General features: G+C 38.1%; 2 protein-coding genes across 5 annotated transcripts; one reads left to right on the top strand and one right to left on the bottom strand.

Annotated features, from left to right (window-relative positions):
• Positions 1 to 418: 418 nt before the first annotated feature.
• Positions 419 to 21,770, bottom strand: LOC112056937 (neutral and basic amino acid transport protein rBAT). 4 transcript variants are annotated; one of them, XM_052888088.1, is made up of 12 exons: positions 21,545 to 21,770; positions 13,402 to 13,592; positions 12,036 to 12,211; positions 10,608 to 10,811; positions 9,322 to 9,475; positions 8,017 to 8,186; positions 6,680 to 6,876; positions 6,130 to 6,296; positions 3,858 to 3,977; positions 2,432 to 2,550; positions 1,605 to 1,736; positions 419 to 650 (listed from the first exon to the last, which is right to left on the bottom strand). In XM_052888088.1, exons 1-12 carry the CDS (start codon positions 21,642 to 21,644, stop codon positions 551 to 553), a joined length of 1,830 nt encoding a protein of 609 aa, XP_052744048.1. In that variant the 5' UTR covers positions 21,645 to 21,770; the 3' UTR covers positions 419 to 550. The 4 variants fall into 4 exon arrangements, with proteins under 4 accessions (XP_052744048.1, XP_052744049.1, XP_052744051.1 ...); XM_052888089.1 differs by having other exon boundaries at positions 12,036 to 12,208; XM_052888091.1 differs by lacking the exon at positions 21,545 to 21,770 and adding an exon at positions 15,449 to 15,573.
• Positions 21,771 to 22,321: 551 nt separating this feature from the next.
• Positions 22,322 to 26,316, top strand: LOC112057335 (DNA-directed RNA polymerases I and III subunit RPAC1). The gene is made up of 6 exons (XM_024097831.2): positions 22,322 to 22,508; positions 23,020 to 23,320; positions 23,393 to 23,512; positions 24,040 to 24,222; positions 24,631 to 24,858; positions 26,056 to 26,316. The coding sequence occupies exons 1-6, from the start codon at positions 22,455 to 22,457 to the stop codon at positions 26,163 to 26,165; spliced, it is 996 nt and encodes a 331-aa protein (XP_023953599.2). The 5' UTR covers positions 22,322 to 22,454; the 3' UTR covers positions 26,166 to 26,316.

Genomic DNA, 26,316 nt, shown 5'->3' with positions numbered 1-26,316 from the left:
TTTCTTGAAGAAATAACATTTTTTTTTATCACTCTTATAAGGAAAAATGTTCGCCGGTGTACCAAAACGGCAAAAAAATAACATTTTAAAATGTATTATTTTTTCTGTTACCAACAAGAAAACGAACAAACAAATCAATAATAATTCTTCAAAAAATATAGCCAAACTCAGGCTGTATGGTCAACGATCTTCGCTTATCCTTGTTGTAGACAAATTAAAGATGAATTAAAAATGTCGTCAAACGCTGTAGCAATCTTTTATTTAAAAATTCATTTTAAAATTTTCAGATTCATTATAAAAGAATTATCAAGTTAGGGTAGGCCTGGGCCGGGGATGGGCATTCCCCTTTCAAATTGTCTTAAGTGACTGTAAATGAACATTTCAAGTAAGACGTTATCTATAAATAAAAAATAACAAACATATTCAAAGCAATATATTCAAATTCATTCAAAAGTTACAAAATTAAATGCAAAGAAAACATTTTGAGATACCGCGCTATATAACGGTCAAAGCTTATTAATACCACTTGTATGTACGTAGAACATGCACGCTATTCATCTGCCCCAGTTTTGGGCACATAGGCGAGCACCACCGAAGACTTCGCCGGCACCCACACGTCGTTACAGTCGACTGACGAGTCGGTTGTGTAACTGGAACAACATCGATAAATTAAATGTTATTTTCCGGTGAAGGAAAACATCGTGAGGAAACCTGCACACCAGAGAATTTCTTAATTCTTTGCGTGTGTGAAGTCTGCCAATCCGCATTGGGCCAGCGTGGTGGACTATTGGCCTAACCCCTCTCACATTCTGAGAGGACACACGAGCTCAGCTGTGAGCCATGGGTTGATAACGACGACATATTATTTTCACAGATTAATCAATAATAAGCAGATGGAGCGCACGGAACACGACGGTGAACCCGTCACAAATACGAAATTAATTAATTGTTTTAAGTGTTGGTCAGGAGCCATGATAGCCCAGGAGTGGCAGTGGATATGACCTCTGCCTCCAATCCCGGAGGATGTGGGTTCGAATCCGGTCCGGGGCATGCACTTCCAACTTTACAGTTGTGTGCATTTTAAGAAATTAAATATCACGTGTCTTGTGAAGGAAACCTGCATACCAGAGAATTTTCTTAATTATCTGCGGGTGTGAAGTCGGCCTCCAGCCGCGCACGCAGGATCGGGGTTTCGACTTAAGTACATAATGATGTAAGTCGCGCGCCTAACTAACCTCCGACGGTGACTTAGCGTACTCTGGCCTTAGGCCGGGGACTTGTGGTAGGCCTCCGATCATTTTACCTAAACACATAACACGCGCGGCCTACAGTCGCGCCCTTTACTTTTCTGCGGCCGTGACTTTACCTGCCTGGGCTTTATATAAGTATTGTACGAGGTACCAACTGCATATTCACGTACAATTCGGCCGTGTCCATGACACCGGCACATCTAATTTTTTTCCTTCACTGTTTGAGACAAGTGATAAGTGATTTAATATCTTAAAATGCACATACTGAAAAGTTGGAGGTGCATGCCCCGGACTGGATTCGAACCTACGCGTTAAAATATGCTGACAATGAATGTGTGGAACATGAGTACTGACTTTGTGTTGGAGGGCGGCGCCCTGTACACGGTGGCCTGCTCCGGCAGCCAGCTGAGCGCGGTCAAGTCCGCGCGCGCCGCCTCCGCCCCTGCGTTGTACACCGACACGTAGCCCATGTGGCCGCGCTTCCACCTGCAATGCGAATACATACTTTATATTGGAGGCTTCGGCTGTGGCTAGTTACCACCCTACCGGCAAGACGCCAAGCGATTTAGCGTTCCGGCAGGCCTGGCGCACTCCGTGTTTTAGCGCAAACGTACAGGTACATGGTCGCGTCACCCCGGGGCGACTTAAATAGGCGTATGTCGCCGCTCGGATCGGACGTTTTCGTATTCGCTGCGCGACGTGCTTCACCCGTTCATTATCGTCGTTTGTAATATTATTAACAAAAAAAAAATAATGGGAAAAAAGTTAAAACTTATGTAGGAAATAGTGTGTAATGTCCCAGACTACTATTTGTCGATGTCGATCTTGTGTTGGCTCGTGCCGACGCTAAGTGGTGCGAGTTGTTTCGTAAAGGGTAGGGATTTAGAGAGGGGTAGCGAGCAGTTGGCGGGACCGACTTGCGATATAAGGCACTTGTCGTCCGGTCGACTTCAGTATGCTCTCTTCTTAAGTCTTTGTTAACTTAAAGGATCCTTTAACCCTACACACAGCATTCACAAGTGTGTGATTCCATTCAATGTCATTCTCTGTCATTGTAGGGTCTTATTTTGGTTACAGTTTGATTTGTTAATTAAGTTGTCCTGACAAATATAATTAATCATAACCTTCGTTCGATATTAGTTTTCTTATTTTAGTTTGCTAAAACTAAATAAAGTAGTAACCTGGCGGCGGCGACGACGCTGTCGGTGGAGTTGGCCGCAGACACGGACTTGAGCTGCAGCTGCCCGTGCTGGATGCTGATGTCGGCGCGCAGCTCCGCCACGTGCGACACTAGGTCGCTCTGTAACACAAACACAAACATATTGTGACGTATTTCATTTTTTTTTTTTAAGAATATTTGCCATATTTTTTATAATTTTATTATTTACAAGATAGCCTTTGACTACAATCTCACCTGATGGTAAATGATGATGCAGTCTAAGATGAAAGCGGGCTAACTTGTTAGGAGGATGAAAATCCACACTCCCTTTGGTTTCTACACGACATCGTACCGGAACGGTAAATCGCTTGGCGGTACGTCTTTGCCGGTAGGGTGGTAACTAACCACGGCCGAAGCCTCCCACCAGCCAAAATATGACCAATGTTTCCATAATATGACTAATATTCCCATTCCCCTCCAACTAGTCGGGAAAGACTGTGCTAGGAGTGGGTACGACAATAGGCCAACGGGGCGAGAATCGAAACACCACCCCTCGGTGATGAGTCCGACCGCTCTTACCGTTGAGCTATTGAGGCTATTTGGCGGGGAAAATTGTAGGAATCACATGTAGCTCTCGTTTTAGTTTCATTACTTTGCTGCATTTTAGAGTTTCATTGTATAAAGTAGAAGGCATTTTATTAAATATCTAAGTGATTAATTCGGTTTTCTCAGTGGACTCTGTCAGAAGTTTTGGTAAGGTTGCCTTTGGCTTACATGATCAAGTCATGCCACGACTAACAAGGCAAAATGGCTAATAAGGCAATCTATTTGGTACAAAATGATTAGTTGATGACTGGCTAAATGAATTGCAAAGCCATATTGAAACACATAGCCAGCACGGCCTCCGTGGCGCAGTGGTATGCGCAGTGGATTTACAAGACGGAGGTCCTGGGTTCGATCCCCGGCTGGGCCGATTAAGGTTTTCTTAATTGGTCCAGGTCTGGCTGGTAGGAGGCTTCGGCCGTGGCTAGTTACCACCCTACCGACAAAGACGTACCGCCAAGCGATTTAGCGTTCCGGTACGATGTCGTGTAGAAACCGAAAGGGGTGTGGTGGATACTGTCCACTGGTCCAGTAATTAGATTAATATGTGGCTTCTCGAAGTTCTGTTTTGAATATTCGTTCGACCTATGAAATATTAAACTTATCTTTCTTCTACATTTTTCAATAAAAATTCTTATTAACTTGGAATTTGGTTGTAACTTAAAAAGCACAAAGCAAGTTATGCTGTTGGTTCCAATCATTATCATTATTGACAGTACTCGTTAAAGAGTTGAACATTGCCTGCTAACTGCATTGAAACTGTGTGGTGGGTTAAGCCCTATATCCCCCTATTATAATAAGGAGGGAAACCTAAAATAGGTTGATAATAAAGGATTTAGACTTACTATAACACTATTATTGTCTTTACTGACAATTTGCTGCATTTGCAGCACCGGTGCCGCTGGCAGCAGCAAGGTAAATGCTGCCAGCTCTTCATCCATGGCAGATTCACTGTTCACAGTTAGCTGAAAATTAAATAGCTTTATAACAAAACCATCTATACTAATATTATAAAGCTGAAGATATAGTATGTTTGGTGCACAGATTAAAGAATAATACGCACGGAACACGACGATGTCGTAGCCGTTCCAAATACAAAATTCGAAAACGAATACATCCTCGAGTCAGTACACGAACGTCGCTATCAGTAATGTTCAATATTATTCAAGAAAAATGGTGTCTTATGTTTTTAAATAATTTAAAAAAATTTTAATAAAAAAAATTCAACCGACTTCCAACTCAAAAAATAACTTTAACTAAAAAGCAAAAAATAACATCCTACCTTCTGATCAGTTTGAAGGCGGTGCCAAGCCAGTGATGTTTTAATTAAATACGTTTAAACTACAAAATTTCTGTGGTTATTCCAGAAACAGCTTTAATTAAAACACGACACTGGCTTGGCACCGCCTTCAAACTGATCAGAAGGTAGCACATAGGTAGGATGTTATTTTTTGCTTTTTAGTTAAAGTTATTTTTTGAGTTGGAAGTCGGTTGAATTTTTTTATATTAAAATTTTTATTTTTTTATTTTTAGTGTTAGCATACCTACTGCGTGTGTACAGTCACAACCTATCTAAGTGGAAAGTTCTTATCAATACAAAATTATCAAGTACAAACACAAGGTAGCTACTGTGAGCCGTCGAGGAGTTCTCTTCACTGTGCTTCGTCTTCATCACCAGACCCTTAATACAGTCACAATCCTTCTAGGTGGAAAGTTCTCATCAATACAATTTTATCAAGTCCAAACACAAGGTAGCTACTGTGAACCGTCGAGGAGTTCTCTCCACTGTCCCTCGTCTTCATCATCAGACTCTTAATACAGTCACAATCCTTCTAGGTGGAAAGTTCTCATCAATACAAATTTATCAAGTCCAAACACAACGTAGCTACTGTGAGCCGTCGAGGAGTTCTCTTCACTGTGCTTCGTCTTCATCACCAGACCCTTAATACAGTCGCAATCCATCTAGGTGGAAAGTTCTCATCAATACAAATTTATCAAGTCCAAACACAAGGTAGCTACTGTGAACCGTGAGGAGTTCTCTTCAATGTCCCTCGTCTTCATCATCAGACCCTTAATACAATCACAATCCATCTAGGTGGTAAGTTCTCATCAATACAAATTGATCAAGTCCAAACACAAGGTAGCTACTGTGAACCGTCGAGGAGTTCTCTTCACTGTCACTCGTCTTCATCACCAGACCCTTAACACAGTCACAACCCATATAGGTGGAAAGTACTCATCAATACAAATTAATCAAGCCCAAACAAAAGGTGACTGCCGTAAATCCTTGACGAGTTCCATCGTCTGTGTTTCGGCTCCATCATCAAACCAACTCCAAACCTTCATAAAGTTGTAGTGGTTTAAAATACCTTATGGAAACACTAACAAACGTACTAGCCGTCTCTACAACTTTCGAAAGTTCCCCTCAATTTCTCCAGGATGCCACCATCAGGTCCTGACATGAAAAAAATGGGACCACCCTGGAAGTAAACCCTACAAAACAAAAAAAGAATTTTCAAAATCGGTCCATAATTGACGGAATTATCGCTGGACATACATAAAAAAAAAAAAAAAAAAAAACATACATACAGCCGAACGTAGAACCTCCTCCTTTTCGGAAGTCGGTTAAAAATTGTTCACAAAACCTAAAGAAATAAGATGGAGTTTTTTTTATTTTATTGGCAATTGTTGATTATATAATTTACGTAACAGAACTGCAACACTATCAGGGGTAATAATGGCGGATTGATGACGTCTTCAATGCTGTAGTCGATTTGACATTTGCTCTCATAGTTGCTATAGGGGCGCCATCTTGGTAAAACTCAAAAACCTGGGTTTTAATTTTATTCTCCTTAAAATCCTTGTATTTTTTAAATTATAATGATACGGGGTATAAGAGTGGACCTGAAATGGACCATCTCCTTTAGATTAACACGTTCGCTGCGGTAAGAGGTCAATTGACCTCGCACGTCTAGCGTCTTCAAGGGTTACGAGGTTGATGGACCTCGTTCCACACCACAAAGTTCTGGTATGAGGTCCAAAAACCTCGTACCGCACCAGAGGAAAATACAGAAAAACTAGTACCGCAGAGAACGTGTTAATTTGTGATCAGCTAACCTTCAGCATCGGCCAATTGTTCTTCAGCCGGTCATTGATGACCGCTGCGGCTTGCGTGGCGTCCTGCAGGGAGACCGGCGCGGCGGACGGCGGCCGCAGCGTGACGTTCGCCATCTTCTGGTACAGCTCTGGACGACTGTCGTCTGCTATCGTAAACACAGTTCCCTCTGCGAACAAATTGTTATTTGTAATAATAATAAAACTCAATTATACAGCTTAACACGTTCGCGGTCAATTGACCTCGTAAGTCTAGCATCTTCAAGAATATTCAAGAGTTACAATGGACCTTGTATCACACAACGTTTTAGTATGAGGTCAAAAAACCTCGTAATGCATCAGAGAAAAGCATTCCAAATGATGTGATGTGCGAGTTTAACTCGTCCCCCTCAAAAAACGACAGACAATTTTGTTGGTGAATCTGGGTGCGATACCAGTCCATAGGCATTTGGTCTGAGGCCTCTACTTTCGTAAAAACATTTAAGGCCCGCCTGTCCCGTGAGCCGCTCGTCGTGCAGCAGCAGCGGCGCCAGCAGTGCCCAGTGCAACTCACCGGTGACGACAGCGTGCGTGTCTGCGAGCTGCGCCCAGTGCGCCAGCAGGCCGGCGAGCGCGGGCTGGTCGCGCAGGCCGCGGTGCGTCCAGTACGCGTACTGCGTGTGCACGGCGCCGGGCGTGCTGCCCTGCCCCGTGAGCTGCACGTCCTCCGGGAACGAGCGGTCCACCAGCAGCGAGCGCGCGTGCTGCAGCCTGCGACAACAACACACATAATACTATGCATAACCACTGAAACGTCGTAGGGATAGTTTGTCCCGTTTCAAAATTATGGCCACTATTGGGACTTAAATGACCCGATAAATTATTTTTTTCCCATTTTGCTACATTACGCTAGTAGTCCAGGGTTATGCAGAAGTCTTCGATAATATCACAAATGTCCAATTCGTAGAGAGACGAATATCTTAGCATTGCATGGATTCACCGTGCCGGGTCCATCGCGTGGTAGAGAGAAAAACACCAAGCAAAGTCCAGGACTTGTGACTACTGGATGTAGGGTTAAGGAATTCCTTGACGATCGATCAACACTCCCCTTCTCTGCTCGTGTTGTTCTCCCTACCTATCAAAATTCACAATAACAGAGTCCGTAGTACGTAAGCCAAATTAATTTTTTAAAAAATCCAAACACGTAAAACTACAACCGAGATATGCGCATGCAACGATGGTCAAAGGAGGACTTAACTGTAATTACACAAGTTCTGACTTCTGAGTTCTGAGCCTGTTTTTGTTGTTTTTAATAAGAACAATAAACATCTATCGCAAAACTACTGTTTACCTAACATGTACGTTTTGTTCAGTGACAAACAACCACAGATTGTCGAAATAAAGTAGTTATCTGCTTGCTTTATCCATATTGACTACCTGCAACTGGTCACACAATAAAGGGTCAACCCATATTACGTTAACAAAGACATGTTCTGTTTAATAAAATCAAGGACATGTTCTGGACTATTTTTTTCGTAAATAACATGATATGTAATGGGTATTATACCATTTCGGAATCTGCATTAAACAAACATGTTTTTAAGAAAATGGGCAAGTCAACTCATAGAGATTTTATACACCAGATGTTGTACAAAGTTAAGAAACTGAATAATTAATAAGACTTTTTTGAACTTTCACGTTATTTTTTTCCAAAACTAGAGTAACAAACTGGGAATCCCTTATCATTACCAATAGCACAATTCTTTAGCTGCATTATAAACAAAAATTTGTAGCAACTGTAGCAAAATTAATAAGTGAAGTGGTACGTCTTTGCCGGTAGGTTGGTATCTAGGCACGGCCGAAGCCTCCCACCAGCCAGACCTGGACCAATTAGGTCATAATTATCCTTACCTGATTCCCCCAGCGCCGGCTTTCATCCACGTCGCGATGACATCGTCGAACTGCTTCACCACTTTGATGTTGTTGAAGTTGAGGTCAGGCGTGTCCGAACTCACTTGGTGCAGGTAGAACTGTTGGCGCTTGTCGCTCAGAGACCATGCGGGAGCATTCTCACGTGATACCTTTGCCGAGCAAATACAAAATAATTAAAAAAAATAAAACAAAAAAAGTGTGTGTCAGATCCGACGCACGAATGGAGTTTACTCTTTCAGATCGACTATCTAAATATAAAAAGGTGCGCAACCGAGGAGCAGCAGGCTGTTGGCGGTAACACACGGTGAAAGGTGCGCAGAATGGGTTGCGCACAAAAACTTAACGCTGTCATTCGTTCATCGAATCTTACTGCCCATATATTTTCATACCGAGGGCTATATATGAAAAATCGATTCTTAAGGAGCAAACTCCATAATATATTTAAATAAACCAGCCAAGTAGGTGTTGGCGCTACACTCAGTGTAGTGTCCCGTATATTAAATTAGCACTTAAACCCTTATTTAATGCACAAAAATACCGATAACGATACCACACACTTATATATACAATATAAAATCATTCTCACTTTGCATATAGGAAAGGAAATCCAAAAATTTTTTATAAAATAGAAGTTACCAAAATTGCGAATTTCGACGTCCTTCAATCGTACCTTGGGGAAATACCATTTGATACTGCCAGCCTTTTGGGCACTTTTACCAGTGAACATAGATTCAGACGAATCCTATGACGCCTAAGTATAATTTAAATTTATTGTTTCTTTTTTTTATAATAAGTAGTTAATAGTAGTCAATTTAATACCTAGATAGTATTACATTAAATAAATATATATTTAATTGTTCAAGGTGTTTCACCTATGGATCCAGACTTGGTCGCTAACTATGGGCCTCATAAGAAGGCTCAGAGTTACACAGCGAGCGATGGAACGAGCTATGTTAGGAGTATCTCTACGTGATCGAATCAGAAATGAGGAGATCCGCAAAAGAACCAAAGTCACCGACATAGCTCAACGAGTTACGAAGCCGAAGTGGCAATGCCGATGGGCGTTGGGATCCCAAAGTGCTGGAATGGCGACCCCGCACTAGTAAGCGCCGTGTTGGTCGACCCCCCACCAGGTGGACTGACGACATCAAGCGAGTCGCAGGGATTCGCTAGATGCAGGTGGCTCAGTATCGTGATGTTTGAAAGTCCCTACAAAAGGCGTATGTCCTGCAGTGGACGTCCATCGGCTGATATGATGATGATGATGAATTGTTCATATCTTACCCAGTTGTTGGGATACAACCGTTGACCTTCAGAGTTGAACTCCTCACTCGAAGCCCATATGAAGTAATCAGTAAAGTTTCCTGTCTTGTTCTCACTCTGTTGGAACCAAGTGTGGGTCTTCGGTACAAAGTTAGCTGTCAGATCTACGATTATTCTGAAATGAAAGATATATAGCAATATAATATATTATATTTACTTTAACATTACACAAACCCACAGAAACTTTCGCCTTTATAATATTAGTGTGATTCAAAATTCTAATTCAAAATTATTCTACTTTATTCCACTCCACTCCATTCCATTTTATGTGACTTTCCATACAAACTTTCAACCCCTATTTGACCCTCTTCTATTTTTATTTTAGGGTCAAAAGTAGCCTATGTTTTCTCCATGATCCCATTTACCATTATATCAAAATTCATCTTGATTAGGTCAGCCGTTTAGCCGCGAAAAGATCAAAAGTACAGACTTTCGCATTTATAATAATTATACTATAAAATAGCTATATTGCAATAAAGGAAAATGCCAGATCCTGACCTAGAATTTTGCGGAAAATGTAAATGTACTAAAAAAATCCAATTTTTAAATAATTGTTTTTTAATAAACCTATTTTACTGTTAAAGTCCGGAATAAAAATCTTCCAAAAAAGTAATTAAATCCATTGCGTTATTTCCTCGTAGAAGACATTGTTTACTTATTTTTTTAAAACCTTATTTCGACTTTGGGTTCGAGCCCTTTAGAGCGTTTTTATAACATTTTAATCACTTTAGATTCAAAATAGCTAGAATCCAGAGCTGCGAAGTCTGATGTAAAAATGTAAAAATAAACTATTTTTACATTTTTACATCAGACTTCGCAGTCAGTCTTCACAGTCATAACACTGTCAAACTCTCAAAACACGTATTTGGTCACCTCGGAATAATTTGAAAATAATAAAATCACGCTTATTTTAAAGTATTGCATGTGCCTGTGTATTTACAAAAAACAATCACGACGCTTTATATCTATCTATTTCCTAATAAACTGCACATACCATACCATCGATCTATTTTGTTTCCTCTGTGGCACATAGTTGACCTTAAATCAAACTTTAACTTGGATTTCTTTTTATACCCCTACATATAACGGGTTAAAAGGTAATATTTGTTTAACAGTACAAAAAATCCTATAAAATTATATATAATATATTGTTGCAAATGAATTTTTTTAGTGGGTTAAACTTCTATACATTGTCTGGCATTGTCCTTTTAGGATACGCTAATCGGTTAATAATAACTAATACTTACTGTATTCCGTATTTCTTCGCTTTGAGAGCAAACTCCTTGAACTGCTTCAAGCACGTAGGCGGTTCTTCTTTATTTAACACATCATAAGCATTTTCACAGGTATAAGCAAAAATACCCGAAACCTTTGCCTTCTGCAGCAGCTCTAGGTCGGCTTGTTGGTAGTCTTCTGATTGGGACATTTCCACCAATGGCCCCTTCTCATACCTTTGAAAAATCAATTAATATAGTAAGATATAGAAGTATAGCAATTTTAGGGGAAATTAAATTAATGGTAAATCTTTCATGAACATTAAAAAAATTAGAATTTAAACTATCGTGAGTGTTATTCATATTAATTGATTATGAAACACGGCTAAAACTCACGTGATATTACGTCGGAGTATGCCCGACTAGTTTCGAACCCATACGGGGCCCTTAGTCATGAGCTGGTTCTTGCAACGCGGCACGATCCAAACCATTCCAATCCAAAGGATTCAGTTTGGATCGTGCCGCGTCAATCAATTAATATTAAAAAAAATGTTGATTTAAAAAGGATTTAAAAATAAATAATTTAAGCTTTTTTTACATTTTTAAATTGTGATGCTATTTAGTCTTTAGATTTGTATCATTAACACATTTGCTGCGGTACGAGGTCAATTGACCTTGTACGTCTAATGTGTTCAAGAGTTACGAGGTAAATGGACCTCGTACGTTTTAGTATAAGTTCAAGAAACCTCGTACCGTACCAGAGGTCAGTGCCGCAGCGAAAGTGTTAATCTATCTGTGCAGTGTTCTTCTTAGTTGCAAAATGGGCTTTAGCAAGTGGGTTGAATTAAATTGCATACATCTACACTTTACAGTTGTAATAGGGAGAGAAATGGTGGATGTTGGATGCAGGACACCTTGCCAGAGGTTTTTCTGATTGTGCAGGTGCCTTTATGGGACCTCAGCGGGGTCACTGGGGGTTATGAGCGAGTGCAGAAGCAAGTCATGGACTTTTTTTTATTCTTTACAAGTAAGCCCTTAACTACAATCTCACTTGATGGTAAGTGATGATGCAATCTATGATGGAATTGGGCTAACTTGTTAGTAGAAGGATGAAAATCCACACCCCTTTCGGTTTCTACACGACATCGTACCGGAACGCCAAATCGCTTGCCGGTATGTTTTTATTGGGAGTGTGGTAACTATCCACGGCCGAAGTCTCCCACCAGCCAGACCTGGACCAATTAAGAAGATCAATAGGCCCAGCCGGGGATCAAACCCAGGACCTCCGTTTTGTAAATCCACCGCGCATACCACTGCGCCACGTAGGCCGTCATCATGGGCTAACTTATAAAAAAAAAGACTGTTGTTTGGATGTCTCTGCCTTCTTTCCTAGCTCCTTCTCATGCTGCTCGTCAACTATAGGGCAGGCCTATTGAAAAGAAGTTCAAAGACAAGTCATACCAGGTGCGAGGCGGCGGCGCAGCGCACTTGGGCGCCTGTACGATGATGATGATCGCGCCCGCCAACATGCACAGCCACAGCGCCCAGAACAGCGCGAACATGAACCAGCGCAGGCGCACCCAGAACGGGTCCTCCGCGTACTTCATCAGCTCCTCCTTCGTCAGCCCAGAGAACTGCTGAACAGGAAATTACGTATTTAACAGAGGAAATCATAGAGCATACTCCGACCTTATATAACGTGAGTTTTAGCCGTGTTTCATAATCAATTAATAAAAATTCATAAACGTTGTGAGGACCCAGAGGATCGTTGACCCGCTGAGTGTCGAATTTAAACTCTATCCGTTTGAGAATGCGACACACAGCGGGTGAATGGTTCCCTAAGGGGTGCCTTGCAACGTCTATGAATTGCATTGTTAGACTGCTGTGCTTACTTACTTACTTTCCAAGTTTGTTATATATATCCGCGACAACCGCACTAAGATATGTCTTTTTTATATTCTTTACAAGTTAGCCCTTGACTACAATCTCACCTGATGGTAAGTGATGATGCAATCTCAGATGGAAGCGGGCTAACTTGTTAGGAGGAGGATGAAAATCCACACCCCTTTCGGTTTCTACACGACATCACACCGGAACGCTCAATCGCTTGGCTACGTCTTTGGCCGTAGGATGGTAACTAGCCACGGCCTAAGCCTCCCACTGCGCCACGGAGGCCGACAAAATACCAAAAAGTTTAGGTTAAATTTTTTTTTTTTAAATAAATAAAAAAGCAGTGTTCCTCGTCAGAATCTATTTTGTTACTGAATGTACTGTACGTCGTTAATCCACTACAAAACCGTGACGGAAACGTTGCGAATCCGCTGCGCCTTCGCGACGCATCCGCAGGCAAACCACTAGTGTGATAAGGCCTTTACGATAAAAATGTCGCTTACGGTTATAATATGTCGATTTGTTTTAAAATCGTCAAGGAAAAAGACTCATTGGAGTTAAAAATAGTTGCTACCATATACCATAGCCATATATGATAGCCGTGATAGCCCAGTGGATATGACCTTTGCCTCCGATTCCGGAAGGTGTGGGTTCGAATCCGGTTCGGAGCATGCACCTCTTTAAGAATTTAAATATCACGTGTCTCAAACGGTAAAGGAAAAACATCGTTAGGAAACCTGCATACCCAAAGAGTTTTCTTAATTCTCTACGTGTGTGAAGTCTGCCAATCCGCATTGGGCCAGCGTGGTGGACTATTGGCCTAACCCCTCTCATCCTGAGAGGAGACTCGAGCAGAGCAGTGACCCGAATATGGGTTGATAATGATAATGAATAATATACCATAGCTTATTTCTACGTAAACAAAATGACGTCTTACCTTCTTATTAGCGTCAAGCTCGATTTTAGCGTCCCCATTCCTGTGATCGCCCACGGCGTACTTGGCGTCCACCATGTCAACTCGAGTAACGATCTTGGCCTCGTCTTCCTTCTGCAGCAGTTTCTCCTCCGCGCCGTCGGGCGACACCTTCTCCTTCGACTTGTGCAGACTTGCCTTGGATGTCCGGAATTCTTAACAAAATAATATACAGAACAAATTAATATCATACTCAATAATAATGTACTCAGTACGGATTTTATGGAACTCCCATAGAGAAACTTACGGTAGCAAATTATAGAGTTTGGATTGTGGTGGCCTTGGAATATAGCATCAGGTTCAAGGGTGCAGAGTCAGAGCCTGTAGCCAAGTGGCGATTCTCTTTCTACGATCGCAAACGCTTTGAACATTTAAAAATGTATAGGAATGACATTTGCTATCGTGATCAAGTTGTCAATAAGATATTTTCTAGTTTTCGGAGCTTTAGCGTTTGTAGAAAGAGAATCGACGTGCCACTTGGCTACAGGCTCTGACTCTGCACCCTTGAACCTGATGCTATATTCCAAAGCCACCACAATCCAAACTCTATAATTTGCTACCGTAAGTTTCTCTATGGGAGTTCCATGATAATGTGGACGCTTGAAACTGAACTCGACACTCAACCGTCAAGTATAAAACGTAATAAGCATTGGCGTATCTAGGATTATTTCCTATAGGGTGGGCCTGGCTCCCCACACCAAGTCTAACATTAGTGTCATAATAGAATTCCATTTTTTTTTTATATTCTTTACAAGTTAGCCCTTGACTACAATCTCACCTGATAGTAAGTGATGATGCAAGATGATGCAGAGAAGATGGATGCGGGCTGACTTGTTAGGAGGAGGATGAAAATCCACACCCCTTTCGGTTTCTACACGGCATCGTACGGGAACGCTAAATCGCTTGGCGGTACGTCTTTGCCAGTACGGTGGTAACTAGCCACGGCCGAAGCCTCCCACCAGCCAAAATCATAGCCAGCCATATCGGTAGCCCAGAATACTAGGGTGGGCACGGCCCACACGCTATATACGTCTATGGTAATACGTATCGCAAGCTCTCTGTCTACGTGCGTAACTCGAATGTCAACGGATTACTTCGGAACTCGATGAGTAGGTAACATAACCTATGACCTAGGTTGGCTTCACGTTATTTTTACTAAGATTACAGATCGTATATCTCTGACATATTGCAATAAAAGGATTTAGTTATATGAAGATTTAATTTCTTAAAATGCACATAACTGAAAAGTTGGATGTGCATGCCCCGGATCGGATTCGAACCTATGCCTTCCGAATCGAAGGGAGAGGTCATATCCACTAGGCTATCACGGCTACTATCAGACAAATATAAATATTGTTACTTTAAAATTTAAAAATAACGTAAAAAAAACTTATTTAAACTTCGAGAAGCAAGGATCTCTATTAACTAATTGTTAGCCAATTCCCTGCAGTCATTAACTAATCTGCCTTTTAACGTTTTCTGACTATCGTGTGCCCGCGACTTTATTCATAATAGGAGAAACCAATAGGGAATTATGGGACTTGCTACTAAGGGACAATACCTTACATGTTATTGAGTACTTCCAAGTACGCCCTCAATAAAGGGAGTTTAGGGCAACAAAAAAAAAATCATCAGAAATAACAGTTTAGCTCAGGTAACAAACACCCACAAAAATTACGATTTTTTCTCATTTTATCCAATTAAAAATTTCACCTATTATACCATTTGCTTTTAACAAAGTTTCTCTTAATTTTGAAAGCCAGAACGTTAACAAAAAAAACAGAAATCTATGTAAAAAAAAAAAAAAGAAAATGTGACCTTCTCGCTTTCGCTTTACACCTATGCTAATTATTTTCTCAAAACTTTCTAAGGGAGAAGGTGAGGCGGTAACAGGCTAGAGTAGTAAAATACATCAAGGCCGTCGTTATATCGATCATGTAGGCGTAACCCTAACAAACTAAGGCTTTTATGTAATATTTTTCCATAGGTGTAAGTAGATTATATGACTTACATAGGCTCGGCACTTTGAACGTCTGTACTCGACCACCTTCCGAGGAATACTGAGTTATTGGCCGTGGAACTCCAGTCGAACAAAAAGATGAATCGTTATTACATTCCGTCACATGCGAATCGATAAAGAAAACTCGGGTTCCGTATATTTTATTTACCCGCATATAAGAAAGGCTATACACATAGTATCACGCTACTACCAAAAGAAGAGTATCAATGAAAAATGTGCCAAAAATGGGAATATGTAATTTTTTGAGAACTTCCATTACAACCTTATTACAACGCATCCGTGCGCTGAGTAAACGGTTAAACTTAGGCAAAAACTATGTCTATGTTTAACAAAATTGTTCTAAATAACTTTAAATAGTTTAAAAAACTAAAATATTGGATTTAAGTCATGTGAGTTTTTTTTTTCGTATTCCTGACAGTAACCCCTTTCATTTGATATCCATATCATGGGGGTGGATTTCAAACAGCTAGTCCGTCATCTTGGGGAGGCCGCCATATTGGATTTGTAATGTAAAATTCAACAGGTAGGTACGATTTTCTATTTTGGAGCCGTTACGCACTGTCGATTGACAGAGTATTAAGCAAAATTATAGCAAACTAGGCCAGTCTCCCGCTAGCCGCAGAATAACTGAGTTTTTCTTACATTCATAGATAATGGACATCGAGGAAATTGCATTAATAGCGTTGCATATTAAACAGAAAAAGATAAAAAGAGTCTAGATACCTAGGTTCTGAGTGCATCTTGTATTGCTCCAGCCTCTAAGGCCGGACTTTATGGAATATTAAAATATTAATTACAGAAATCTTTTTTTACTTTGAAAAAAAAAATGGCTGCTCTCTAGTAAGCTGGGCATGTATAGTTCGAGTTCTCAAATTTACAAACATGATACATACTCGCTGTGGATATTCTAAATCCATAATATAATATAGCTAACGTGGAACTTCTTCCTGGCACGATGGGATGTGCGGGCGCTGCTGCTGCATCAGCAGAGACCCTCAAGCGGCGCAAATATAGCAATCTCGCCGGAGATTACATATTTGAGCCGTTTGCGGTCGAAACACTAGGACCGTGGGGTCCGAGTACACGCTTTCTTTACAAAGAAATTGCAAAGCGTTTAATCGACACCTCCCGTGACCAGGAGGCTAGCCTATATTTAGGCCAAAGAATTAGTAATGCCATACAACGTGGCAATACTGCCAGCCTTCTGGGCACTTTACCTATGATCGTCGATTCGGACGTATTCTACGACGCCTGAGCCTTTAGATATAATTTAAATTTAGTATATTTTCTTTTTAATTTTTATAATATGTAGTTATAGATTTTTAGGTACGTAGTTTTAATATTATTTTAAAATTTTCTAAAATTGAATGACTAACGTGGTTTTATCATTTTGTAAGGTCACAGTTTATTATTTTGTACAAGGAACTGAACCCTAAAAACGGGCTCTCATAACGGGCACAAAAATGCACTTCCAGGAAACCCGGCAAAATGCTGCACTGATAATGCTGGCTTAATAAGGGACTGCATTCTTACAACTTTTTACATCATCCCTTCTTTGTAATCATTGTAATCATCATTACCAGGGGTCCATATTAGGGCCACGGCTTTTCGGTTTTGTAGGGGACATGATTCTACTTGTAAGCCATATTTAGTTTGGCTTAGAGTGAATATGTTAGAGCCTCAACCTCAATATCTCAACGGTAAGAGTGGTCGGACTCGTCACCGAAGGCTGGTGGTTCGTTCCCCGCCCGTTAGTCTATTGTCGTGCGTCTTAGTTTATTAACTTTATGTTTCATCATCATTATAAACCCATATTCGGCTCACTGCTGAGCTCGAGTCTTCACACACGCAGAGAATTAAGAAAATTCTCTGATGCGCAGGTTTCCTCACGATGTTTACCTTCACCGTTTGAGACACGTGATATATAATTTCTTAAAATGCACACAACTGAAAAGTTGGAGGTGCATGCTGCGGACCGGATTCAAACCTACGCCCTCCAGAATTGGAGGCAGAGGTCCATTGGGCTATCACGGCTCAACTTTATGCCTACCTACCTACTTATAGTCTTATCTTAGGGGCACTAAACTTTGGTCATTAAGGAGTAATGGTAAAGTTTAATCAGTGTGACTTGAAAGTTAGATAAACTATCATTTAACAGCTCACAGCCATAGAAAACAGAATAGCCAAGTGCAGTTTTATATTTTATAACTTTTACCTCTTAATATTAGTATATATTATAATATTAATATATTAGTATATGTATATTATATATTAATATTAGTATCGTCGTCGTCGTCAACCCATATTCGGCTCACTGCTGAGCTCGAGTCTCCTCTCAGAATGAGAGGGGTTAGGCCAATAGTCCACCATGCTGGCCCAATGTGGATTGGCAGACTTCACACACGCAGAGAATGAAGATAATTCTCTGGTGTGCAGGTTTCCTCACGATGTTTTCCTTCACTGATTAGTATACACTTAAACATTATTTTATTCTGGGATTATTTTAAAACAGTGATGTGATTCTTCTAAGATATTCATTAATTGTTTATTGTACAAGCTACTACTTACAAGCTCAGAAATTGTAGCAAACCCTGTACTGCTATTGCTACATACAGTGCAGTACAGAATACAGTATAGCTTACAAAGGTGTGCAATTGTGCATAACAAATAAACAAACAAACATATATTTATAATATACTAGCGGACGCCCGCGACTTCGTCCGCGTGAAACTCGATGTAAACTTTTAACTACCCCTACCCAACTTCTGCCTTTTCCTGAATTTTCTTTACTATAAACCTCACGCAGCCCGAGACCTTTCCAACAAATGCAAAACCGTGAAAATTGGTTCGAGCGTTCTGGAGTTATAGCGTCAGGAAGGAAAACCTGACTTACTATTATATAGTAGATTAGTTGGTTAGTTGGTTGGTAATAAAAATACTCAGCCAAGTTGTCAATTAATTTTTATTAAATCACTTATTTGTACATAAAAAAATACTTTACATGATCTGTTTGTATAAAATCAAAAACTACATAGGTAATTAAAAGTGATATGCTTTGTGCAAATTAGGAACTTAACAGGACATTCAAATTTTCTATTAAAATTTGTAGTTGTGATGAATATTACAAAAATACAGCTAGTATCTGGCCGCTCAGAGATTGCGTTTTTGACAAGTCATGATCGAATTGGACAAACATATTCAATTACAACAGTAGGGTAATAGGGTAGTTGACTCATATCAACTTTAATATAAACAATTTTAATTGTGCATATTACATGGAATAAGGGTCCGAAATATATCAATATTATTTAATAAAATTCAGAATTTCTTATAAAATTTAATTTAAAAGTCATGTATTTTGTGTCACCACAATGTTACTTGATCTTTTAAACGTCAAACTAATTATTGTTAACAAATATTTTTGTCAAAAGCTCTGTTTGTAAGGGATTTGCTAGTGACGTCATGAAACAGTTGAAATATAGACCATCATGGCTGACAGGCGTTTTGGCTTATATTGTCAAAAACATATTTAAAAACTAAAATTTTCATGTAACCATGTCTCAAAATATATAAAAATAAATTTTTCAATCTAGTAGAATGATAAACTATTTAAGACCATTTAAAAAAAGTATCAACTAGCTTATTGCCTCGTTTTTTCACTACAAAGACAAACAGTTGGCATAACCTTGAAACAGCACAGTTCAACACAACCTTGAATGCCAGTTCGATCATAACCTGTCAGAAATGCAATCTCTAAGCGGCCAAATATTATTATACTTTACTCCAGGATCTGGGGATTCTGGTAGCTAACTTTTTTTGTTTTATATTCTCTACAAGGTACTACTGCGCCACCGGTTGTCAAACTAACTAAGCTAAGTACAACTGTTAGCCACCAGAATCAATTTTTTTTTTATTAAATCATTAGATTAAAGTTGAGTGTCTCATCAATTTAAAGCTATTCACACAAAATAAGCTTAATAGTAATAAATTTTAAAAATATTTCTAAATCTTGGACTAACTGCTATCAAATTAAGCAATCTTATAAAATACTTAAAAATATAATTTAAAAAATCATTATTTACATGACATACCAACAACTACTTTTATTTTACTTCTAAGGAAATCAGAACAATAAATTACAAAAAAATTTACAGATATAATCGGTGGAAAGGCAAAACTTGCCAAGCAACAGGTAGCTGTACTAAAAATCTGTGAAGTAAGAATGTTATAAATGACAGTGATAAATTAATTTATTTTGTCATTCATGGCTTTTTATTAAGTAACTAGCAAATGACTGCAATTCTGGTCATGCTAAAGTCTGTTTACTGTCTATACCAAATGTCATCCAAATTGGTTCAGTGGTTTATTCTTAAAAAGGTAACTTAATTCAACTTTTAGCAAAATTGATGCTTGGTTTATTTTCCTTGAACTCTATAATTAAAAAATATTTTAATAAAAATATACATTATTAAAAGTAATTAATTATTATTAAAGCTACACCCAAATCTTTTCCAAAAAGAAACAGTGGCTCAGTGGTTCGGCCTTAAATTGTCAAGAAACTGTTGAAACAGTCTATTCCTTTCCCTTTGGATATCATTTGATTCCTCAACTGTATTTATAAGTCTGTCTAACTTCTCTTCCACCGCCCTCTGTCGATCCCTCATTTCCAATGTAACCTTCCTAAATTCAGCATTCCTTTTTCTTAACATCCTTTTTCTGACTTCATCTGACGGTCCATTTGAGGTTCCACCATTATCCTGATTGTCATCTAATTTACTTGTACTCATATCTAGCAGTGTTTTGATCTTGCCACTAGTTTCATCTCTTATCTTCTGTTGGATTTCATCTTGATACTTTCCATCGATGCTGTAAATCTCCTCGAACACCTCAAAGAATGGCCATTTGAAATTGGTAACCCCATTCTTGTTTTTCTTTCTCAGCAAACGTATGTATGTCTGTTTGAGGTTTCTGAACTTCTTGTCACAACTGTCAGGCCCTTTGCCAACCGCAAGGCCAATGTCCACCCATACATTTTTTTTCCTAATTTTTGGATTTCTGAACTTATCAATGTGTTCTAAATATAAAGCCAGCATGTTAGCTGTGCTTTCGTGATCCCAATGATCATCTGAATCGTCTGGTGTGTCCATAATTTCTGTTTGACTCATTTGTATGTATTCTGTATTTCCATCAATGTATTCTATCTCAAGGGCTGTAAACAAAATCTCCAGTCATGATTATCTCTAAATTTCTTAACACTGACACTGGGTTGCATTCTAAATTTGAATAAATTGAATATAACAATGATCAAATTGTGGTCACAATTGACATTTATTACAACTTCCTGGCTTCTCACTTGTCCTCTATTTATGTAGATTCACAAGCACTAATAAAAAAAATGTATTCACAAATATTTTACACTTTTATTTACTTAAAACGTTTGCCTTGTTAAACAAGTCTTAGTGATAAGAAACTTAAACTATTTGTTGAGTTGAAAACTAAAACTTATTGCAAATATTCTTCCTCATTGCATCAGTCAGCATTCTAAGAACAAAATGGCGCTGTTACGCTGTACGACTTATCCAATGAAAGCGCTTTATAACCCGACCAAGTACAGTAGTCAACGCAAAAAATCATTTTTCGGAAATAACTACTTATTTATTTCCGTTTATACTGTTTAAAAACAAAAAATCACTAAAGATCTTCATGTGCGTTGTAGAAGATAATAAAAAATAGAAACTGTAAATGTTTTAAAGACATTTAAAACCGATTTGAAAGGAAGTCATCCTAAATTGGTCGGTTAACGTAAATATACGTGACGTCCCAACCACTTTTACTAAAATGTCAAGGATCAGCTGATAATGATTATCATAAATTAAAACAAAGAAATGTAGTTGTTGGTACACTGATGTTAACATCGCTTTTAAATTATGAATTGAAGGAAAACTAAATTTGACCTGTTGTAACTTGTAGAGTAAGTCTCTCGGTGGAACTTTAAGTTCTTAATTTCTTATTTTACTTATAGAAATAGGTACTTATAGTAAAAAAACTTAATAGGCTGAATTATTTGAATGCGTGCTATCAAATTACCTGTATCTGTTTCTGGAATAGGCTTATAGGAGGCGACATGGTCGTCTTCCCTAACTTGCCCTCCATCTATGGTAAGATGGTTTTTTCGCGTCTCAGACATGATGAATTACTTTTTCTTGACCAGTTCCTCCAGTAAAAAGGTCTTTACCAGCTTTCGATAAGTGTACTATAATTAATACAAATCACTTCTACTTTCACGTTAACCACACGTTAGCGAACGACGAAAAATCAAAAAAATGAATTGAATCGAGTGAATGAATCTATAAGCAGTTGAGTGAATGATTTATTTTAAGCCACGCCCCGGAAATCAATACCAACAGATAAAAAATGATAATACGTTTACGCATAAAGCCGGCCACACATGGTCAAGTGTACAATTCTATCTATCTTCTGCGCATAGGGATTGTTCAGTGAGAAAAATATCGAAATGGATAATGGTGTGGGGTTTCATTATGAAAAAGTAGGCAAAACTTAATTTAAAAATAGATTCATTTCATTGCTTAAATATTATCTATAACTTATCGATTATTGTTAATTGTTATCGATAACGATACGAACATCGGTGATAAAGCTGTAACAAATAAACCTTTATAACATTTACTAGCAACACTAATAATAACTTCTGTCTGACAGTGACAAGCATATACTTATTATACTCTTTGGTGACAAGGCTTTATTGACAATGAGGCCTATAAGAACTTGTATCCAAGGCCGTAAAATAAATTAAAAAAAAAAAAAAAAAAAAATTGACAATGACAAAGGGCTTCTTTTGTTTTTGTATTTGATTGAAAGAATCTTGTGGATTTTTTGAGGTTAGGAAGGTTATGTTGATTTTTCTAAAGGCAAATTAATTTAAGGAATTAGAAACTATTATCATTACAGTGATATAAATACAATTAATTAATCAATAATGCCTAAATTAGAAGACAAACCTAGAGTTATACTGGAGGAATTTCGTGTAAAGGTACTTATTTATATTAATGATAGCCGGAATGTTTCGATTTCTACAAGTATTTATCAATAGCAAACACTATGGTTTCACCCGCGTACTTCTCGCTCCCGTGGAAATACGGGGATAACAAAAAGAGCCTCAATAGCTTAACGGTAGGAGCGGTGGGACTCATCATCGAGTGGTGGTGGTTCGATCCCCGCTCCGTTGGTCTATTCAACAATAGACCAACAATACAATACAATAGATATTAGGAGTAGGGTACAACTAATACATTCTTTCTCGACTAGTTGGAGGGGAATGAAATATTAAATGTTCTCGAATGAGTAGTAAAGAATTTTTGTCGTCTTTTTATAACTTTTTTATTAATTTAGACTACCAAACACCTATGACCTGCTTGAAAATCCAGAACAATGATAGTCTTCATACATACTATAAAAATTTACCTATTTGGTACCCAATATTCTGTACTGTCTTTTTGGATAGGTAATCAACTTTATTTAATTTTTTATCAAATAAATTACAGAACGCTCCTGATGATTATGGAATGGCTGATGAAAAATGGAACTTCAAGAAGTTTGTGAAAAAATTTCGCATAGTTATAGTCCGTATGGACAACTCGGAAATGGAATTTGACTTAATTGGTATACAGCCTGCTTTTGCAAACGCCTTCCGTCGATTGATGTTGAGTGAAGTTCCTAGTATGGCCATTGAGAAAGTTATGATCAAAAATAATACTTCAATCATTCAAGATGAAGTGTTAGCTCACAGGTTGGGGTTGATACCGCTCAAAGCAGATCCAAAATTATTTGAATATCGCGCAGAAGGTATGTTCCATAATAATTTGTTTACTATTGCAGGTGAATAAATCAGAATAATAATACTTTAATTGTTTTCAGACTCAACAGATGGAACTGAATTTGATACACTCGAGTTCACCTTAAAAATTAAATGTTCTGCAAATAAATCACAACCCAAAGACTCATTCAGGGCTGAAGACTTGTATGAAAATCACAGTGGTATGTCTAAAAAATTAATATCACATAGTTGTCTATATATATAGATAATTTAGTTTACAACTGTAAATACATGAGCACTCACCCTTCCTCACTTTATAGACTGATGAACAAACGCTAACATAGTTTTAGGGAAGAAATCCAGGATGGGTGGAAATATATGCTAATTTAGCTATGAAATGTAAATATGCTAAAATCACTCCCTAGTAGGCTTGATGCTGACTAACATTTTAGGATTGATGGGAATTCTGACTGATGCTGACCTAGAAATATTGGTCTTTCTTTCATAGTTGTAGGTCAAATGAGAGAGCAACATTTTTGATCTGCCACTATTGGTTGACTTTCCTCATTTTATATCCAAAAGATCATCATCATGGAGGACATCTTAGGCCTACTGACTATTTTTGAGAATATTCTTAAATTTGTGATATATCTGTATAAAATAAAAAATATTTAGTTGGGTATTGTAAATATATTATTCAATCTACTATTTATTTGTTAATAAAGTTAAATGCACTTTCTAATTTCAGTATATTCTTCATCAATAAAATGGCATCCAATTGGCAATCAAGCATCTGTACACAAAGAGACAGAAGTGGGGCCAGTTCACAGTGACATTCTTATTTCAAAAATGAGACCAGGTCACGAGTTAGACCTTCACTTAGTTGCAGTCAAGGGTATTGGAAAAGATCATGCAAAATTTTCACCAGTAGGTAGGTACAAAGTTGATCATGTTAACATTTTCAGCTACCCTGCTTCTTTGAGCATCCCTAGGTTATAAACAATATTAATCAATGATACGGGGCCCCCAGACTACAGGGGCCTCTTACGTATGCTTGCGAAAAATCAGTAAAATGTACTTATCTCAATTAATCTGGTGTTTCCTGGAAAAACAACCCAAAAAAACTTCAAAAATGACAAAACTTAAGCATTGCCCCAAAAGTTAGAAACAATCTGCATCTACATGTCACTGTCATATTAATTTTAAGCAAGCATGTGTCTATTGTAAGAAATCCTTACCCTTTATTTGGGCCCCTCAATTATTTTTATATATGGGCCCTCCAAGGCATGCTATGCCTCTGGTTTAATTATGTGAATGTAAATGAATTGTTTTATTTCAGCTACAGCCTCTTATCGTTTACTACCAGAAATAACCCTAACAAGAGAAGTGACTGGTGGTGAGGCAACACTACTGCAGAGCTGCTTCTCCCCGTGTGTGATTGGTATAGACAGTGATGGTCGTGCCTTCGTGAGAGATGCCAGATATGATAGCTGTAGCAGAAATGTTTACCGTTATGACAGTATAAAGGATGCAGTCGTATTGAGCAGAATAAGAAATCATTTCATATGTAAGTTTTTTTTTTTCTACAAGTTAGCCCTGGACTACAATCTTACCTGATGGTAAATGATGCAATCTAAGATGGAAGTGGGCTAACTTGTTAGGAGTAGGATGAATTCCACTCTCCTTCCGGTTGTCTGTCTACACAAGATTGTACTGGAACGCTAAATCGCTTGGCGGTACGTCTTTGTCGGTAGGGTGGTAACTAGCCACGGCCAAAGCCTGCCACCAGCCAGACCTAGACCAATTAAGAAAACCTCAATCGGCCCAGCCGGGAATCGAACTCAGGACCTCCGTCTTGTAAATACCACTGCGCAACGGATGCCGTCAAAATCTATTTACACTGCATAAACTGAAAAATGGGGTCTAACAAAAGGTTTTTCTTTTTTGTGGAAATATTTTTAGTAAAATATATTTTTTTGTTTCATATCAATTGGGAATCATTTTATTATTATATATTTATCCTAACTGCATTTTTTTACTTTTTATACAAAGTGATAATTGTTGCATGATACTGATTGAGTTATAAAAGATGAAGTTGTTTGTTTATAGGAAAAGGAGAGGGTTTTTGTAATCTTTTATTCCCTTTTTCATTACATTTTATCTATAGTCAATGTACCAATTTCCTTTACTATTGTACAACAGACAAACAACACTTTTATAAAAATGTTCAAGCACTGTTAAATCAAGTTAAATTATTTTTCAAGTTTCAACTTATTAGTAGGATCACATTTTCATAATTCTTAAGACACTGTTTCTTTTTTTTAAGGGCCTATTTATCTCTATACACAAAAAAATCGTAATTTTAAGCTGTATAAAAGTAACCTACTGAATTACATTCGCACATTAATATCAGTGTGGTACTGATAAGATTTTAAATGAAGTTTTTATGCATATTTAAGCAACGATAATTTTGTACTATAGATTGGTTATGTCCCTACAAAATCATAGCAAAAAGTGGTCTGAATACCCACAATTGTGTCCTTAATTTTATTATTTATTTATACATGTATATATATAGCTTTTACACTTCCTGAACACATAACTCCACATTGTAGACAATATTTAGGTATTATTTGTTTATATAACGTTCGTTGTTGACCAGAACTAACATTGAGATGTGGAAATTTCCTCTATTGAGCGCTTTATTTTTCATTGCATATAATTGTATAAGTAGATTTTATAATTGTATGATTTTTATTTTCAGTTAATGTGGAGTCAGTGGGAGCAATGCTACCAAGCGTTATATTTGTAGAAGCAGTTAAAATTTTAAGAGATAAATGTAAATCGTTATTGGATGATTTAAACAATTTTTAATATGAAACTGTTTGTTTTTATTTTGACCATTAATGTACTTTTCTAATTTATATCTATGATACTGAATTGGAGTAACATTTGATGGCCATTTTTAGTTTTTACATTAAGTAACTACCTTAACTATAAAAATAAATTGATTGCCTACATAAAA

The sequence above is a fragment of the Bicyclus anynana genome, chromosome 21, assembly GCF_947172395.1.
Source record: "Bicyclus anynana chromosome 21, ilBicAnyn1.1, whole genome shotgun sequence".
NCBI lineage: Eukaryota > Metazoa > Arthropoda > Insecta > Lepidoptera > Nymphalidae > Bicyclus > Bicyclus anynana.
This window is presented reverse-complemented; position numbering and strand designations above follow the sequence as displayed.

Excerpts from the sequence above, each read along its gene's own strand:
- LOC112056937 (XM_052888088.1), bottom strand. The coding sequence starts at position 21,644 with ATGTCTGAGACGCGAAAAAACCATCTTACCATAGATGGAGGGCAAGTT. Across the intron at positions 9,476-10,607 it reads GCGAAGAAATACGGAATACA|AATAATCGTAGATCTGACAG; the intron begins GTAAGTATTAGT and ends CTTTCATTTCAG. Across the intron at positions 2,551-3,857 it reads AAGACAATAATAGTGTTATA|AGCGACCTAGTGTCGCACGT; the intron begins GTAAGTCTAAAT and ends TTTGTGTTACAG.
- LOC112057335 (XM_024097831.2), top strand. The coding sequence starts at position 22,455 with ATGCCTAAATTAGAAGACAAACCTAGAGTTATACTGGAGGAATTTCGT. Across the intron at positions 23,513-24,039 it reads CTTGTATGAAAATCACAGTG|TATATTCTTCATCAATAAAA; the intron begins GTATGTCTAAAA and ends TTCTAATTTCAG. Across the intron at positions 24,859-26,055 it reads AATAAGAAATCATTTCATAT|TTAATGTGGAGTCAGTGGGA; the intron begins GTAAGTTTTTTT and ends TTTTATTTTCAG.